This window comes from Mycteria americana, chromosome 3 (assembly GCF_035582795.1).
Source record: "Mycteria americana isolate JAX WOST 10 ecotype Jacksonville Zoo and Gardens chromosome 3, USCA_MyAme_1.0, whole genome shotgun sequence".
In the NCBI taxonomy this organism is placed as follows: domain Eukaryota; kingdom Metazoa; phylum Chordata; class Aves; order Ciconiiformes; family Ciconiidae; genus Mycteria; species Mycteria americana.
The window spans coordinates 28,505,604-28,523,078 of NC_134367.1; the positions used below are offsets into that span (position 1 = coordinate 28,505,604).

General features: G+C 39.1%; 1 protein-coding gene across 18 annotated transcripts in view; it reads right to left on the reverse strand.

Moving 5' to 3' along the window:
- DST (dystonin) overlaps nucleotides 1-17,475 on the reverse strand; it is a 313,545-nt gene that overhangs the window by 82,817 nt on the left and 213,253 nt on the right. For all 18 annotated transcript variants that reach the window (XM_075498103.1, XM_075498099.1, XM_075498102.1 and 15 more), the window contains 11 exons: nucleotides 14,732-14,855; nucleotides 12,036-12,244; nucleotides 11,442-11,759; nucleotides 11,098-11,264; nucleotides 10,352-10,508; nucleotides 9,959-10,085; nucleotides 7,304-7,366; nucleotides 6,064-6,299; nucleotides 4,259-4,388; nucleotides 2,465-2,664; nucleotides 743-1,238 (listed from right to left, as the gene is read on the reverse strand). In XM_075498103.1, coding sequence (XP_075354218.1) covers nucleotides 743-1,238; nucleotides 2,465-2,664; nucleotides 4,259-4,388; nucleotides 6,064-6,299; nucleotides 7,304-7,366; nucleotides 9,959-10,085; nucleotides 10,352-10,508; nucleotides 11,098-11,264; nucleotides 11,442-11,759; nucleotides 12,036-12,244; nucleotides 14,732-14,855 — 2,227 coding nt within the window. The remainder of the gene's footprint in view (nucleotides 1-742; nucleotides 1,239-2,464; nucleotides 2,665-4,258; nucleotides 4,389-6,063; nucleotides 6,300-7,303; nucleotides 7,367-9,958; nucleotides 10,086-10,351; nucleotides 10,509-11,097; nucleotides 11,265-11,441; nucleotides 11,760-12,035; nucleotides 12,245-14,731; nucleotides 14,856-17,475) is intronic.

Genomic DNA, 17,475 nt, shown 5'->3' on the forward strand with positions numbered 1-17,475 from the left:
AGGTGAGCTTAGCCAATCTGTCTCTACATTAATCCCATTCAGGCAGATTTTGGGGTAAAAAGCACACAGTCATGTTGCATGGTATTATGAAGTGTAAGCACAGGCAGTATTAAGTAATCCAGCCTAGCAATGTCTAACTCATGACCTGCAGGCAATATGTGTTCTTAGGGAGATCCTTTGAAGTTCCTCATGACCAGAGGAAATTAAAACGCTAAAACTCAGGCTGTTAGGGAGAACAAAGTATGATATTGCTTGCAGTGCATTACTTGCTCAGTTCTGTTGTTCACAGGGTAAGGGAAGCCTGCAGATTACTGGCCCTCTTCTGTCACAAGCAGTATTGCACAATTACCACTGCGTTTAACCAAGCCATTAACTGGTGCTTGCCTAAAAATTACAATTTTGGCTTACACTCTGCACCTATGCAGTCAGGTAGCTCAATGAATAGCATCCCCTTTTGGTATTCTAATTCAGTAAAGATGCACCTGAAGGAAGAGATGAGAAAGGAGCCCTGCTATTGTGCTTCAAATTCTCTCCCAAACTGTTCACTAGAGATCCCAAGTGTTGTTTTTACCTCTTCAAGGTATGGGGACTCTCCTGAATTCTAATGTACAAATGCCTGGGGGTTGGACTGAATAGAGAGCTGGCATTGGGCTCAGCTCAGTCAACATCTCTATAAAGACAAATGAGACTATATGCTTTACTTTATGCCTTAGTTACTATTTTTCTTTAAATAAACACTAACCTGATTTTTGCTCAATATCCTTAAACGATTTTAAGATGCCATCTAACTGTCTTGTAAGTTCTGCTTTCAAATACTCTTCTCCAACCAGTGTTGACAGCTCTTCACAAAGAGCTTGAGCTGCATTTATATTCTTCATTTCCTGTTCTATTTCCTCCTTCATTTCTCTAGCAATTTCCAGTTGTTGTTTCACAGCATCAGGCTGTGTACTCACAGCCAGGCTGCTGCTTAGTTTGCTATCCAAGGCACTTAGCTTATCAGACAGACTTCTGAGTAGACTTTGATACTCTGTGCTCTTCACAATGGCTTGGTCAATTCGGTCACATCTGTTCCTCAGTTGGCCAGTTAGACTGTCCCATTTTTGTGCCACAGCTGCCAGTTGCTCTTTTACAATTTCGTGGGAGGGTGAATGTTCACTGGGTCTCTTCAGAATCCCTTCACCAGCCACAGTTAACTGCTCGTATTGTGGCTTTCTGGTGTCAAACTCTTTGAGCAGAATCTGGAAAGAAAGAAAATTTTAAAAAGCATTTACCTCATGAAAAAAAGAAGCAAAGTGCTTCTGACAAAACTCATGTAGAATTTGTTGTAGCTAAGCTCTCTTATTGAGTAATCAATCTCCAAGTTTAAAAGCCAGTGAAATAATTGCATCTTCTACACATAAACTGTTTTGTTTCCAAGCATTTACATTAAAGAACCAGAAAAAATGAGGTTAATTTATAGATCATCTGATAGAAATTCAATCAGCAGATACAAGCAAACAATGAATTCTGTTAATACTAAAGTAAGTAACCAACCATACCAAGTAAAATAATCGCTGTTTAGTTTCAGTGTCTTCTTTCCTAGACAGTTTCGATATTTGTCTTAAGATAGAACTTCAAAGAAGGTGTATTCTGACATAATATTGCAATGTATTATTATAGCAGAGGGAATATTTGGATAATTCACAAAATGACTGAATGTGTACTGTAAGATCTTTAAAGTTTACATCACTGGTTCCCAGTATTTTATTTTTTTTTTTTGACAGTAAGTCATAGTGCTCGCAGAAGAAGGGACAAATATGGTTTTACTTTACAGAACATTCCAAACCCTTTCTTTTTAAGTCAATTAGGTTTAACTTTTAAGGACTGTTAAGTGATACATGATAGTCTTATGCCAGCTGTCTAGATTTCTGAAGCGCTTGCAAGCCAATATTACGACATTTTCACATAGTACTATAGAACACAGTCCATGTTTTAAACACTTCAGTTTAATCAATATTGATATGCCAGCTTTAATAATATTTTTGCAAAATAAAAATGTTTCTTCTCATCACAGTTTAAAATAACTGGCAGCAACAGAAATGTTTGAAATAAAAATTTCTAGTTTCTGCAACTTTATCTGATTTAACTTTTGTTTCTTTTGTCTGAAGTTTGCTGTATTTCTGTAAGTAAACCACTCCACTTTTCAATATACTTTTTCTTCTGTCTTTCACGCTCTTGGCCCCACATCTATTCACAGTACTGCATTTCATATTTTCCTTTAGCTGTTCTGATCTCTCTTCACTCTTATGATAATTTTTTTCTTGTAATTACTGTAGTCAAGTATGACAAGCTGATGTTTGCTAATAAACAAATATAATAGCTCATACTAATTGTGCTGTACTCTATCTAAACACAAAATAGTACTTTGCTAAGAGCAAAAAAGTAGAAGAAACTTAAATCAATAATGCATGTTGGCATGACTCACCTGAACCTGTTGTTTTTGTGTATTCAGCATATTAGGATCAATTGATAGTGGTCCCAGCACACTGACCATTAGCTCCTTTTCTACAAGCCAGTGCTTTAACTGAGCTTCTGCTGTCTGGAACTGGGTCAGGTAGTTTGAAGACTCCTCCAGTTTTTGTTGTCTCTCAGATGTAACTTGATTGAGCTCCTTCCATTTGGAATCTAACAATGATAATGTTAACATATTGCATGCATGTTCTAGCAGATGGGTTGTCAGACAGCAGACTATATATGAAACAAACAGAGCTCTCTAATAAGGCTTCTTGCTGATTAACTCCAGATGCCTTATTGCAGTGACTCGGCAAATACATCTTTTAACAGTCAGATCCATATACATTTGGATGAAGGTCTGCAGTTTAGCACAGCCACGTGTGGAATTTTTAGAGCAATGAATATACAACATGTAATAAAACTGGATTAGAATATTACTAAGTGAAATACCACCAAATTTAAGCTTTGGTCTCAAATGACATAAAAGCCAAAGGGCTGTACTCAGTTGTAACTTAGGTGCTTGATTTAGATAGACAAATCTTCCTGCTTATTTAGTAAAAAGAAACAGATACCTTTCCAAGGGTGAGCAGAAGCCCTAATTTAGGATTCTACTCTGAACAGCCCTCTGAAGGAGCACATTTCTTTCAAATGTCTGTGTTAGGAGCCTGTGAAGATTAACTGCCTCATTTAGACATCAAAACCAGGTACCTAATGGTAGGCAATGAGAACACTTCTGTACACAGGCCTTTCAAAACTGCTGTGTGAGCTTAGATTCACATCTAGGCCAATCTATGGTCTCTTCCACGTGTAGCAAGTGGCTTCCAGAGCGGCCACTGAGTCTTACGGTCTTCTAACTTCCCCCTTCCTTCTGTGATACTGTCAGTGCTTGCTCAGTCAGCTCTGATATTTTGCTAACTCTCCTTGTCCCCGAATTTCATCCATGTTCTTTCAGTTTCTTTTGCCATTTCACTGTCTTTGACCTCTGCTCAGTCCGTATTAATTTGCTTTCAACACTACTCCAGTTCTCTTGGAGACCTTACCTGCTACTTAAACTTTTCAGAGTTTCACTTACAAACAGGACAGATCGGAAAAATTCTCAACTTTAAAATTGGTGTAGCTATAGAAATTGCCTATCAGCATGAAACAAGATTAACCTACGATTTATTTAAAATATGACAAATCTAAGAAGAATTTTTCAAAGCTTATGACAATTATGCACTGCAGTATCTCAAAATCTATTGTCCGAACACAGTAATTTCCAATTTTTTTTTTTTTTCGCAAAATTTACAGAATCAGTTTTAGAAAATAGCAAAAAGCCATCAAAACCACAAAATGATAAAAGCTAGTAGTGCATGGGAAAAAAGCATGCAGAAAAGCATTACCGACAACTCAAACTGTTCTTTACATGAAATTAGAATTAACTAACTTTGTTATATTTTGTAAGAAGAGCAATATACATATCTGGAGCAATAACTGACCAGTTGAGTTTTAGCCACACACTGTTTGAAAAAGATAAAGCCCTCTCAAACACAGAGTCAAGCTATAGCCTCTCAATTGCACTGACAGAAATTCAAAGCCCATGGACATCAGTGGAATTACTCCAGATATACACTCTTGTAAAGAGAACTATTTTCACAGAATACAAGGGGTGGGAGGGAGCAAGATATTAAAAATACTAGTGATTCCTAATACATTAAAAAAAACCCCCTTAAAATAAAACAACTTCCAAATCAGTCTGAGCTATAATACAGCTTTACTGAAGTACCTATTTTATCCAACATTTGTCGCCACTTGGGTGCCTCAGGAGAGTCAGGGTTCTTCTCCAACAGCTCTGTCACTTTGTCCTTTAGTTCCTGCACTTTATTCGCACTTTGCTTTAATTCAGTTTCAAAAAGCTGCAAATTCAAGTGACAAAATAAATAAATAAGAGACTAAAGAAGAACGGTAAAGTATGAAGTTTGAAGTCCATAATACTGAGATGCCAAGCATGAAGATAAACAATAAATATCTAGCACTTGCATACTACTTTTCTGCTATGAATATCGAAACACGTGGCATATGTTGCTGATAAATATTTTTGGAAGAGATAACCTGACCAATTTAAACTGTACTACTAATAACAATTATTGTTTAATGTGAACAAGTGACAGAACTAGAAGAATTCAGATAAATAAGATACACTAGGTCCCATCATATTCACATATACTTGGCATCTGTTCTTGTACAGAAGGCAAACTGACTAACACACAGTATAGTTCACAGCAGAAATAACCCAGCTAGCACCAACAGAGAGGAGTGCGGTGTGGCCTCATTTACCTCAATGAAAGTCCTGCTATCACTGATAGACTGCTTCTTGTAGATCATTTAGAACTATAGTTTAAAAAGCACCATAGCTTAAAGTGTAGACCTAGCAGGAGACTGAGATGCCGCAGCAATTCCTAATTCATGATGTTCTTACAGACAGAAGTGAACAGTCCTCATGCCTGCCAAAGAGCTCTTACATGAATATTCTGAAGTAACAAAGCTTGCCCCGTGCAGCTGCATTTTAATTATCCAAAACCCACTAAAATGAACACTGAACAAACCTGGGCTTGATGTAGAACTCTTACTAAAAGGTCCAGCTGCATCAGAAGGATGACTCCTGCCTGAGCACTCGCTCAGTTTTCCAATTATCTGTGAATACTCTTCTACTACTACACTGTGGCTAAGATGGTCATGTTAGCTTTGCATATTCTCTGTTAAAAAATAAGGAGCTAGTTTTCTTCCATGTTTAGTCAGAGTTTTAGGACTGAATGTTATCCAAGTCTGAGGAAAGTTAGTAGCTGTTCAGGTTAATTTTTAAGGGTGACCCGCCAAATATAAAAGAAGTACCTCAGTTGAATCAAATTCTGTCCTTGTTTATCCATGACCACAGGCAAGGAAAGAATTTTCCCTATCCATTACATTTCCCTTTATAGATAAACCTTTACATGTGTAAATATTGTCCTTCATTGCTAGAGAAGCATATGTCTGCAATGCTGAAACAGGACAGAAGCTTACTGCTGATTCAGTGGTTTTCACGTATCAATTTAAAAGTGGGGAGGACACTGTTGTGCAGCTATATAACTTAACAAGCATGACATGGCTGCTGAAGAGAAACACTGCGTTGGAACAGACATAAGCCACTGCAGCTGCAGAGACTGGGAAGTCTGTGGAGTGTCAGTGAACCAGCAGCTGCAGAAACAGCTTTTGGATAGATATAGCCCTTCAGATCTTACAAGCAATCCACTATATATCTCTAAACCACTAAGGAGATCAAAATAGTTTATTGCATAATGAATATAGCCTCACCTATTTAAACTGGCCACCAAAATTATTATTTCCTGACCTGCACAACAACTCCTCTCTGACACAGTGCTCCTTTTACTCCACTGACACAGTTTGCCAGATTTACTCTAAGCCTGACTGGTATGCTTACTAGGAGCATTTAAATACTCCCTGCAACATTAAGCTAGGCTGAGATACCTGTTGTTCAAGTAGAATTTCCCCAATAACTGCAAGAAAGAGTATTTTTTTGAAGGCACAAAGTACCTTATGTTGCTCAACTTGGGCTTTAACTGCTTCACTATCAGTTGGAGCAGCTTCCCAATCTGATGCAGTTTTGTCCATTTTTTGCAACCACTGCATCATCGAGGTTGATTCTTCCTGAATATTTTGCATTTTTGAAAGCATACTTTCTAGTTCTGAAATCTTTTCCTTCAATAAAACTCCCAAATCTTCATAACTGTGATTTACATCAGACATGGCTTGTTGAACAGTTGTCAGTTCTGTAACAGGAGAGATACACAAAGACTATGTTAGAGGTTACAAGGCCTTCAAACAATACTTAGACTTCAAGAACTTCTAAACAGTACTCTCAGTTACAATAGCTAATAGTCCCCCAAATAAGAAGTCACTGAATGTGTTAATTATTTCCAGTTCGCTCTAAATGTGGTAACGCTACACCTGAATGACCTAATGTAAGTTCCTGTTTGCAAGAGCTTCTCATTTCACAGAAATCATTACTTTAATACACACAGGTATACAAATACCTTACAATCTTTCTACCCACAATCTGGAATTGTGCCTTTAAGCAACAATTCCATGACAAAAATTTGAACATACTAGATTACAGTTCAGTTACTTATATAACAGCCTAACATTACTGCAATAATATTTTGCTCATATTCATGTACCATTGGAAATGGGCTTTATCACTGAGAGCACACAGCAGGCAGACTGTGTACTAGGTAGACTACAGTTTAGGAGAATGGACACTGCAGACTCAGGATGTGGTAAGTGGCTATCCATAAGCACATATAAAGTGCCTACGTAAGTTCCTTTGTTTCTGTAAAGGGGTTGGTCACATACAGTGATACAAATGTATGTGAAATGGGTGTCTTTGTATATGTATGTTTGTGTATGTGTGTGTTCTGAATGCTAGTGAGTGTTAAAAAGTTTCAAACCACATACACGTGTTAGAATTTTCTCAAAAGCCATGATTATATTAAAATAGCTATCCCTGTACACATTTATAGAAGTACATATTAATTTAGAAAACATAGCCAGATCTGATCTGTCTTCAAAGAAAATATTGAACGTAGGTATTTTTACAATTAATTTTAGAATCATGTCCTAGTCAATATAGGTTCCTTACGTGATGGTGATGTGAAATTCCAGTCTAGTAGTGACTGCTACAAGCAGATTTATATACAACATTTTAAAAATACTTACATATTTAACAGTAATTGGCAAGCGCATTTCTTCATCACATCCTGAAATTTTTACTGACCTTTATTTTTCAGGAAATCCTGAGTTCCTGGAGCTCCTCCTTCACCATTTATTATTGTGCCACCTGTGGATCAAGAGAGACCAAGTCCATGCTTATCTGGGCCTTTTCCCACCAAAAACCCAGCACTGCATTTCCTCTTTAAAACAACATGATACATAGCTCTCATTATAACATTAAAGAAATATCTGAATACTAACCTTGTAATAGTAAATATTTTATTTAAACTGTTTTATATATTTTAAGGTGGTTTTATGTTTTAAGCTGCTCCAGCCAGCTAGTAGCATATATGCACAGCATAGGCATAGCAGGTGGGCGTGCACATGGATGCACATATAAGTATGCACATATGCATGATGTATAAGCAGTCCTACCGCTCACAATACCATGCTAAATAAACAGCTATAGTGGACAAAGGTCTATGCCCTAGCTGTGAGGCCTGCTCACATCCATATGGCTAACATAACTTCCTTCCTCTTCCCAAAAGGAACCTGTTCCCTGCTGCCTACTGAGAACACGGTTTTACCCAGCCATGTCTGGGTATGGCCTGGGAGAGGGCTAGCTGGAAAACGCTGAGACTCTGAGGAGAGCACAAAGCACTTAACAGCAAAGAAGCCCAAAGTGGTCATTGCAGACACCGCAACCAAAGGCACTGCTTACACCTTTACCCACCAGGGAAGTGGCTGAGTCACCATCCCTGAAGGTATTTAAAAGATGTGTAGATGTGGTGCTTGATGGTTTAGTGGACTTGGCAGCGTTAGGTTAATGGTTGGACTCGATCTTAAGGGTCATTTCCAACCTAACTGACTCTATGATTTAGCAGCACTCTACCTCTGCACAAAAAGCTCTTGATACCAACGGGACAAATCCCTCCCTACCTTGTCATGAGCAAGACTTGAGCACGTGCTGCATGACAGGGATCGCAATGTGGAGTCCTCACTGTTACACCTGAAGTCCTTACTGTCACTCAGAGGCAGCCACTCACCCAGGCAGCCCTACTAATTAAACATAATTTCAAAACCTCTGGAACCAAGGCTACATGGGCTTTGTAAAACGCTGTCAGACCACAGAGCTGGGGCACACGGTCAAGCCACAGAGAACTGCAAGAATAACAACTTCCCGCTCTCCTGCACATATGTATTCCCAGATGAGCAATTAACAGAGAAAGATTAACGGTTGCCTTGGAAAAGGCTATGCATCCACCCCACAGTACCAGCTGGACAGTGAGGACCACATTAGTGGCAGCTGGAGGATGGCAAGAGAAAACAAACCAGATAAGAGAAGTCACAGGCCCCAGCCAGAGCCTTGTAAATCTTCATGCTCTATTAGCTGGGCTCCGGTATTTATAACTGTGATTAAGTGATACACAGTACAGCTCTTGTCTAGGAGGGTGAATATTCTAGTCTGGAGGATTACAGCTGCTCTTATATGCTAGTTATTTAATTATTTTTCTATCTGGATGCATAGGAGTAGAGAAAAGGGCAGAGGAAGGAGCCCAAATATCCCATATAATGTTCCAAAATGGCCTTTAAAGATTTTTATTTAAAAGTCAAACAACAATGAAACCAGAGGCAGCTACTACAAAGAGACGTGAGAAAGAAAGTGTTCTGCTCTTGCCGAATAGCTATCCTCTGGCAGTCCCCATCCTCCCAGTCCTTTGCAGATGACCAATGAAGGCCAACACACTTGAATTTATTTCCAGACCTAGTCAGTTCAAGAACTGACTGAAAACGTGCTTATGGCCAGTAAAACAGCCTAGATACCACATGCTTTGAACTATGGCTTGAATGATACTTAGCAGAATTACTGGTTTCTATAAAACAAATTAACATTTAAACACTAGAGTACAGAAAATCATGGAAATAGATTTGCTGTCTTTAAAATCAGATTACTGGTAAAAAGGATTTAGCTGAAGCTCCAAACTGGAAAAACATTTTGGCCCAGGAAAGTCATGCTGGGATATGGAGTTGATTTCCTTCCGTGCTGTTATTTCAACTAAAATATTGACTAGCATTAATTATGCTATCATATTGGGATGAGAAGGTTTGCCTAGGCTCACTTTTTAGACAAACCATGTCCTCATCACCCTGCTAACAAAACCTCCTGCAAAACGACTCTGCAAACCTTTACGCGTGTGTTTGGTGTCACACAGAATAGCCTTGTGGCCATGAAAGAGGGATCTCTTTGGCAGAAAAGGTGTGCAGGTACATCAGTATTTGCAAAAGCAGGGTTTGTATTTGTCCTACTTGCAGCCTTAGTGCATATGTGAAGCACTGAACACCGATCAGAGTAAGTCAGTTTCTCATTATCAGAACTTTTCTGGGATGAGGTGAAAGCAACTGTGATACTGTTCATTTTGTTCATTATCTGGGAATTACGTACTGAAGTAATAGCTTTAGGACCTGTAAATCATTTACATCAAAGTGTTTTTACGCTATTTTGGCAGTGTAAAGCAATCACAATGTGTACTGAATTACTACAGCAGTTAGTTTAAATGATAATCACAGCAAACGATAGTCAGAACAGACATAGCTAACTGACTTCTCACAAGCCATAATATTCAGAAAGCTAATCCAAGGGTGAAATATTTTAATTTTTGTCTTAAAGATTTTAAAAACTCCTGAAAAGTTAGGCTTACCTGATTATACAAATGCATACCTGATTTTGCAACTGCTCTCAGTTTGGCAGGAGAAGTCACAGCAGTAATTAGATTACACAGCAATGTTCCTCTGCTATTCATTTTCTGCAGTTCAGGTGCTTTTAATGTCCATTCATCTTTTAAATTCTGGTTAAGTAAAACAAATCATTTGTTCATTACAAAACTGATTTCAGACTTAAAAGATTTTGTGTAGAGAAAGGAACAACCTTGCTACTTGGGAATCCCTTGCAGTATATGCAAACACGCAAAGGAAATGGGAATGTAAATGTGGACTGCAAGCTCCCTAGTCGCAATTACTGTGTCTGTTTACCCCTTAAGTCTGTACTTTTATGTTACTAATAGATGCCCTATTTCCTTCGGTCATATTTCACTTCTCATCTACAATGTCTTACCAATGTATCTTCCAAAGGCTTCTTTAACTCCTCTGTATTCAGAGAGGGTTGCGCTGCTGGAATCCGTTCTGTCGTCTCTTTTATCCATTTCTTTAATGATTCTACAAGGAGCTCAAAAGTATCCATTTGTTTCTGACAAGATGATACATCCTCTTCTCTAGACAATTAAAGACAACAAAAGAAATTGAGCACTGAATGGCAGTATTCCTTCTGTTGGTTGATTCCTTAAACCAACAGATATTATCAATCTGACATTGCTATCCCTAAATTCAAAGAGTCACAAAAACTGACTTTATGGATATGAGCAGAATGTGGAAAACCTAGTCTTGCTGTACAGGTAACTTATATGGAAGCTCTAATAATTTCTCCAGTCTTGCTTTGCAGCCTGATTCCAAATGGTACTATCAAACAATTTGCACAAGCAGCAATTTGTGAGAAGGGGAGAGAATAATGTGAGAATATCAGAGAAGGGGAGAAGTAGGGTTTTCTTAGAACTGACAGGACTCTTGTGAATGTCACAGAATTTGCAAAGAGTTACTTGTCTTTACAGCCACCATTACAGCTCTTGAACCAGGCAGACTAACTACAGAAACATTTCCAAATAGAATCTCTTTTTTTAAATAAAAAACCTCTCTACTCTGCGGTTAACTGCAATCCCTTGAGATTGCATGCAAGAGATAGCAGTCATCACGACATTCACACTGCACTATTAGCCAAGGCAGAAACACTTTAATTATTTGACTTACTTTTCCTTTACAGTTTCCTCTACCTCTCTGAATTTCTTTGACAAAGCATTTACTTTTTCTAATACCAATGCTTTATCTCCAGGAAGAGCATGGAATGAAAGTTCTTCAAGAAGCTGCTGCAAAACTGCCAAATCCTTCTTATGTTGTGCCAATTCTACACTAGCTTCCTGCAAAACAGGATTACATTATTCATATTAGACTTTACAATCACTTGTTCAAAATTAAACTCTTGATTTTAGCTAACCAACCGAAGTTGGGAAACAAGCATGCCTTATTTATTGTTCAATCACTTAGATGAGTTAGACTAGAAATGCACAATATATACAAATGGAATGGTACAGTACCTGCATATATTGAGACACTTCACTAACATCCTTTCTTGGTGCCTCCGTCTCACTGAGTGCCTGGTTTTTCTCATCTAGAAATGACTGAAGTTTTTCTGACAGATCTTCAAATAACTCCACTTTAGTCTTCAACTCCTCCATTTTCATAAGCTTCTCTTTATGCTTATTACTTGCTTCAGAAAACCGTCCTGCAAGTTCACTCATTTTAGCTTGCAGTGTGGATGCAGTGGATGGATCTGCTGTTTCCGTGAACTTCTTGACTTTTTCATTCATAGTGTTTATACTGCTTTGGCGACCCGCAATGTCTTGTTCTAGCATCTGAAACAAGCAAGAACTACTCTGTATTGCTTATAACTAAATTTTAAGAAGTGAAACTGGTCCACCATATCAAGCAACAAATCAGTACAGCTAGACCATCAGTATAGATCTATCTATTTCAGCTACAAAAATCTTTATGTGCAGTTTCACTTCATGCAACAGTCCTCTTTATTAAGTATTTTGATTTGAATCCATTAAAGGTGCCAAACTAAGACTTTAATTCTTTCTTGAAATCTGAATTATCAAACAAATGTTTCTTCAGCGAATGCTACTTACAATGCTTTTACTAATAATATCCTGAATAGCAGCAGAATTCAAAGGCACTTGATCTTGTTCTTCAAGGCTCTTTTCAACACCTTCCATCCAATCCAGCATTTCATCCAAACCATCCTGCACGCTTAAGGATCGTGTCAGAGTTATTTGGAGCTTCTCATTCCTTTCGTTCACAGACTTGGATAAATTGTCATACCTCTCCACAATATCATCTGATAAAGAGAAAATATATTTCATTTTTTTTTCCTTTAGCCAAACTAAGCTTTTAACTCATTTTGCCAGTTGCGGCACTAGTGAGGCCGCACCTCAAATACTGTGTTCAGTTTTGGGCCCCCCACTGCAAGAGGGACATTGAGGTGCGGGAGCGAGTCCAGAGAAGGGCAACGAAGCTGGTGAAGGGTCTAGAGCAGAAGTCTTATGAGGAGCAGCTGAGGGAGCTGGGGTTGTTTAGCCTGGAGAAGAGGAGGCTGAGGGGAGACCTCATTGCTCTCTACAACTACCTGAAAGGAGGTTGTAGCGAGGTGGGGGTCGGTCTCTACTCCCAGGTAACAAGTGATAGGACAAGAGGAAATGGTCTCCCTGGTTGCATCAGGGGAGGTTTAGACTGGATATTAGGAAATTTTTCTTCACTGAAAGGGTTATCAAGCATTGGAACAGGCTGCCCAGGGAAGTGGTTGAGTCGCCATCCCTGGAGGTATTTAAAGGATGTTTGGATGAGGTGCTTAGGGACATGGTATAGTGGTGGTCTTGGTAGGGTTAGGTTTACAGTTGGACTCGATGATCTTAAAGGCCTTTTCCAACCTGTATGATTCTGTGATTCTCACCAGGTAAGTGTGAGTCAAAAATTGCCTACATCAGAACGATGCAAAAACATCAGCTTTATTCAGTAAAAACACACAAGCAAAGATCAAAATCTTCAAATAGAGACAAGAAGCCCATAGGACAAGGGAAATGATGGAGCAGCTTACAGCTGTGCTCCCCAGCTTTTAGAAGCTGGTTCCCATGCGGCTTTAGCTTATGACAGCTGTTGACTGTTCCCAAGAAATAAAATAGCAGAGTATTAAGACACCTCTTTTACAATATGTCTCTTATGTTATTATTAGAGCTGAAGGTTCTTCCAGAGGGTTCTTCATTAGACCTTCAACACTTTCAGGATAAGCCTCTGAAAGTTACAAGTTCCATGTACCTCCCATGGAGTTTCATCACCGACTCCAAAGAGGCAAACCCAGAGTTGTTCTATTTTGTGGCTCTGCAAATTACTTAAAAGATTTCAGTAAGAGAGAGTTGTGTGATACACAGAGAAAGTCTTCAAACTTCAGACAGTGATGAATGTCATGCTGTGCTGCTTCTCACAACTGATAGGAAAGACAACATGGTAAAGTTTTGGTAGTGGCAAAGTTTCTGGCCTCTGTGAGAAAGGGTCAGGGACTGCCCCATGGAAGACAGAGACGGTTCCAGCCAGCTCCAGCCAACCCACCACAGGGCACAGCTGAGCTCCTCAGCCAAGCTGGTGGTGCCTCTGGGAAAATGTATTCAAGAAAGGGGAAAATTATGCTTGAGAGTGAGAAGTGAGGGGGGAAAAAAGTGTGAAAAAAAGTCCTGCAGACATCAAGGTCAGACAAGAAAGAGGGGGAAGAGGTGCTCCAGACACTGGAGCAGATTTCCCTGAAGCCTGTGGAGGACCATGCTGGAGCAGATAACCACACTGCAGCACATGGAGGACCCCATGCTGGAGGAGATGGATATTTCTGAAGGAACTACAGTCCATAAAGAGCCCATGCAGGAGCAAGATTATCCTGAAAGATTTCAGCCCCTGGAGAGGATGCATGCTGGAGCCAGGGAAAAGTGTGAGGAGGAAGCAGCAGCAGAGAGGAGCTGTTATGGACTGACCACAACCGCCCATTCCTCATCCACTCTGCACTGTTTGGCAGGGAGGAGGTGTGAGTAGTTGGGAAGGACAGAGTGATGGTGAGCCTGGAAAAAAGAGTGGGGTGGGAGGAAGGTGTTGCTTTAATTTGCCTTTTTTTCTCACTAACGAAACCTATTTTATTTGGCAATAAATGAAATTTAATTTTCCCTAAGTAAAGCCTGTTTTGTCCACGATGGTAATTGGTAAGAGATCTCCCTATCTTGACCCATGGGCTTTTCCATCTTATTTTCTACCCCCATCCTGTTAGGCAAGGGGAGTGAGAGAGCAGCAGGGTGGGCATTTGGTAGCCAGCCAAGGTCAACCCATCACAGTTTCTTGAAGTCAGAAGGAAATAATTCCTTGGCTAAGCAAACTTCAAATAATTGTTTGGAAACAGAGAGTTGGAGTCATGTTCCTTGAACCTGAACATGCTCCTTCCCACTGGAGAATTTATGATCCTCAGCAAATCACTAACTCTGTTTGGCATGCCCATCTGTAACATGGGAATTAAACATAATCCCTATTTCTGAAAGAAAGAAAGAAAGAAAAAAAAAAGTCAAAAATCAAATGACAGCTTTTAAGTGAAAAGCATATGGATCAAGTGTAGGAGGCAGACCAACAATGAAGTTACTGTGTTGTAATAGCTTCTGACTCAACAAAACATGGACTTGAACACAATAATGTGGAAGCTTCCACACAAGAATGTGGAAACTCTGTATTCTGTCTCTTCCAGTATCTGCATGCAGACACAAGTGATAAAAAGAGATATTAAGAAAAGTAAACATTTTACCCAGTGTTTTCTGAATCTCATCTTTGTCTGGTGTCAACTCTCCCCTTGTATCCAACAACACTTCAGCAGCTTTTTTCAGTTTTTCTACAGCAATTTGATGGTTAGACACTTGTCCCTGAAGAATCTGTAAAATTCCACAATTATCAGTTATGCTTTTCAATACAGCTAATGCAAGGCTTGTGCAATACACATGCAAGGCTTGAGATATGCCATACAACCTAAACTTAGTGCTGGGAATAAACTAACTCAATTTGTGACCTCTCTTTAAGAAAAATCTTCACCAGTGGCTATGACTGCTGTTGAACTTCTGGCCCTTGTTTTAGTTTATTCACCATCTTTTTTATCTTCTGTTTTACAATACTCCTCTGACTCAACTGATTTCTTGCACGTAACTTCGAAACGTGTCTTTTGATTAACTGTTTGTAAAGACCACTTGTACAGACTCATATACTATCCAAAAGAAAAACATATTTTTCAACTCAGCATCAGAGAACAATTCAGGGGGAAAAACATACACTCATCAGCAGTAGTTACACATTCACCATCAGTTGTATTAACAAAGGATCAGGCTAATACCGTAGTGTAAACAGGAATAGCTTGAAACAAGATTATCATCTTCATAGTTTAGGAACCTCCTGGAGCCAGTGTCACTGAATTTTGCCTAGGTTTGTCCATCTAACCAAGGAACACAGGTTTAGAGGCTAGCCCAGCCATGACTCACTCCAGTCAACAGAGAAAGACAGGAAGGCTAAGTCAGCTTCTGAAAGTTGCTTTCTCTCTCCAGTGTATAAAAGTACTTCGGGGTGAATAGTCTTTAAATTATTTCAGGCCTCTGTGCTAGTGTATATGATGTATCTTTGTTTTGATTCACTTGAACTTTATACAAGTCCAGAATGAAGGGACTTCTCATTTATTTTTTGATACACACTAACTCAATGAACACGTGACTCAAAAGGTAATCCTATCTGCCCTGCCAGGACAAAGAAATCGTGTCAATGCATTCAGCACTGGTATCCAGAGCACAACAGTACACCAGAACATAGTATGTCTTGCTGACCCACTTGACACAATAAAAGTCAGATAGACCTGAAGAGGAATTTTTCTTACACTACAGGAATACACTGTATTTGTGAAAAAGAAAAAGAGGAAGAAAAAGAAAGAGACGTACCAGAAAACCTTGTATGCTGACAGAAAGCAATCACGTTGATGCCAGAGGCACTGAAGAATATTCTGAAGAACAGTTAATCCCCATAAAAAGATTAGACCCCACCATGCTGCCAAGGTCTGTGTCTAGCTAGATTATCAGCTGCATGTGTTGGCTACAAGGGACAGCTTTAACTTGCAACACCTGACTTCTTCAGAAATACTCTTTGTTTTGCTTTCATTAATTGGCTTGCTTTCTTCAGCCTCCTGTTTTTTCTCTTCCTTTGAATCTTTTGACACATTGTACCCTCTCCCTTCTTCCCAGCTCATATTCATTGAGTGCTCTTTTGTGTGGCAAGTAATCCATGTAGGCGTTTCATAAAAGAACCCCAGTACTCACTCCTTTTGCATTACTTGCATGAAAATTGGCATTATACAGGACATAATTCGTTTTGGCATAAGGAACAAAAAGTTTAAATGAATTTCAAATTGTAATTGGTGTTATTCCTACTTTTCTAGCACTTGGAAGCACAAATGTACCTAAATTGTTCCACTATTAGGAGTTAAAAATTTACACTTTTAATTTTGTTGTCTTACAACATCAGTGTGATTTGTCTCCTCTGATGTGTCACGCACCAAAATGTTGGGCAATTCCAGTGTCAGATTTGAAAGATACCATGTGGTGAAGGTAACTACTGCTCAGGCTGATGTAAGTGAAATGATTAAAGCATGTACTTTCCAAGAACCATTGACTATCATTTGCCAACAGCAAACATATCAGACCTGCACGGATACTCCACACAGCACAGACAAAACACTGAGGAAATGCCCAATCAATAGCCTTGCTCACCAAGTAATAAATAATCTTGCATTTTAATTACAGTATAGATGAGTGAATGTGTTTATGAAAATATAAGAGTCAGTTCAAAGATGACAGACTGTATGAAACTTTATATAACTCACCTTATACTTGGGTTCCTAAAGCCTTCTGTAAACCTACATTTTACGCAATTAACTGGAGTTTTACCTTCATAAGTTCCGTCACTAACCTGTCTTGCCTCTACTAGGATTTACATAAAGTTGTGAGTTACTCCCTCGGGGGTGGGGGGACGGACGGACAGGACACAACACCAAAATACTCTCTTTCTATGCAGCACAAATTATGTTATATTCACTTTCTGCAGGGCATACAGTATTGGAGACAACTGGAGCAGGCAAACCGACTAGTCACATCACACTGCTTATCCAGTATGATCCCTTTCATAATGCAGTAGCACACAAACGCAAACAGAAAAAAGCAAGAGACACAGACAACAAACATGAAATGATCTTCTCTATCAGGAACTCAGTCCCAAGCCCTACTCTGAGAGCAAACTGTAATCACTAAATCCTTTCTCAGTTCAAAAACTTTCCAGATTTCACTCTATCATTTGCTAAGTGATATGAAACACATCTTGCTTTCACCACTGCTAATGGAATCTTGGTCTCCCATTTTTTTTCACCCTAGTGCTTTTCAGATAACACTATGGACAGCTGAGTTTGAGAACTATAAAAGATGCATGCCCACGTGCAAGGAAAGAATTTGGCCTGCAGCCACTTGG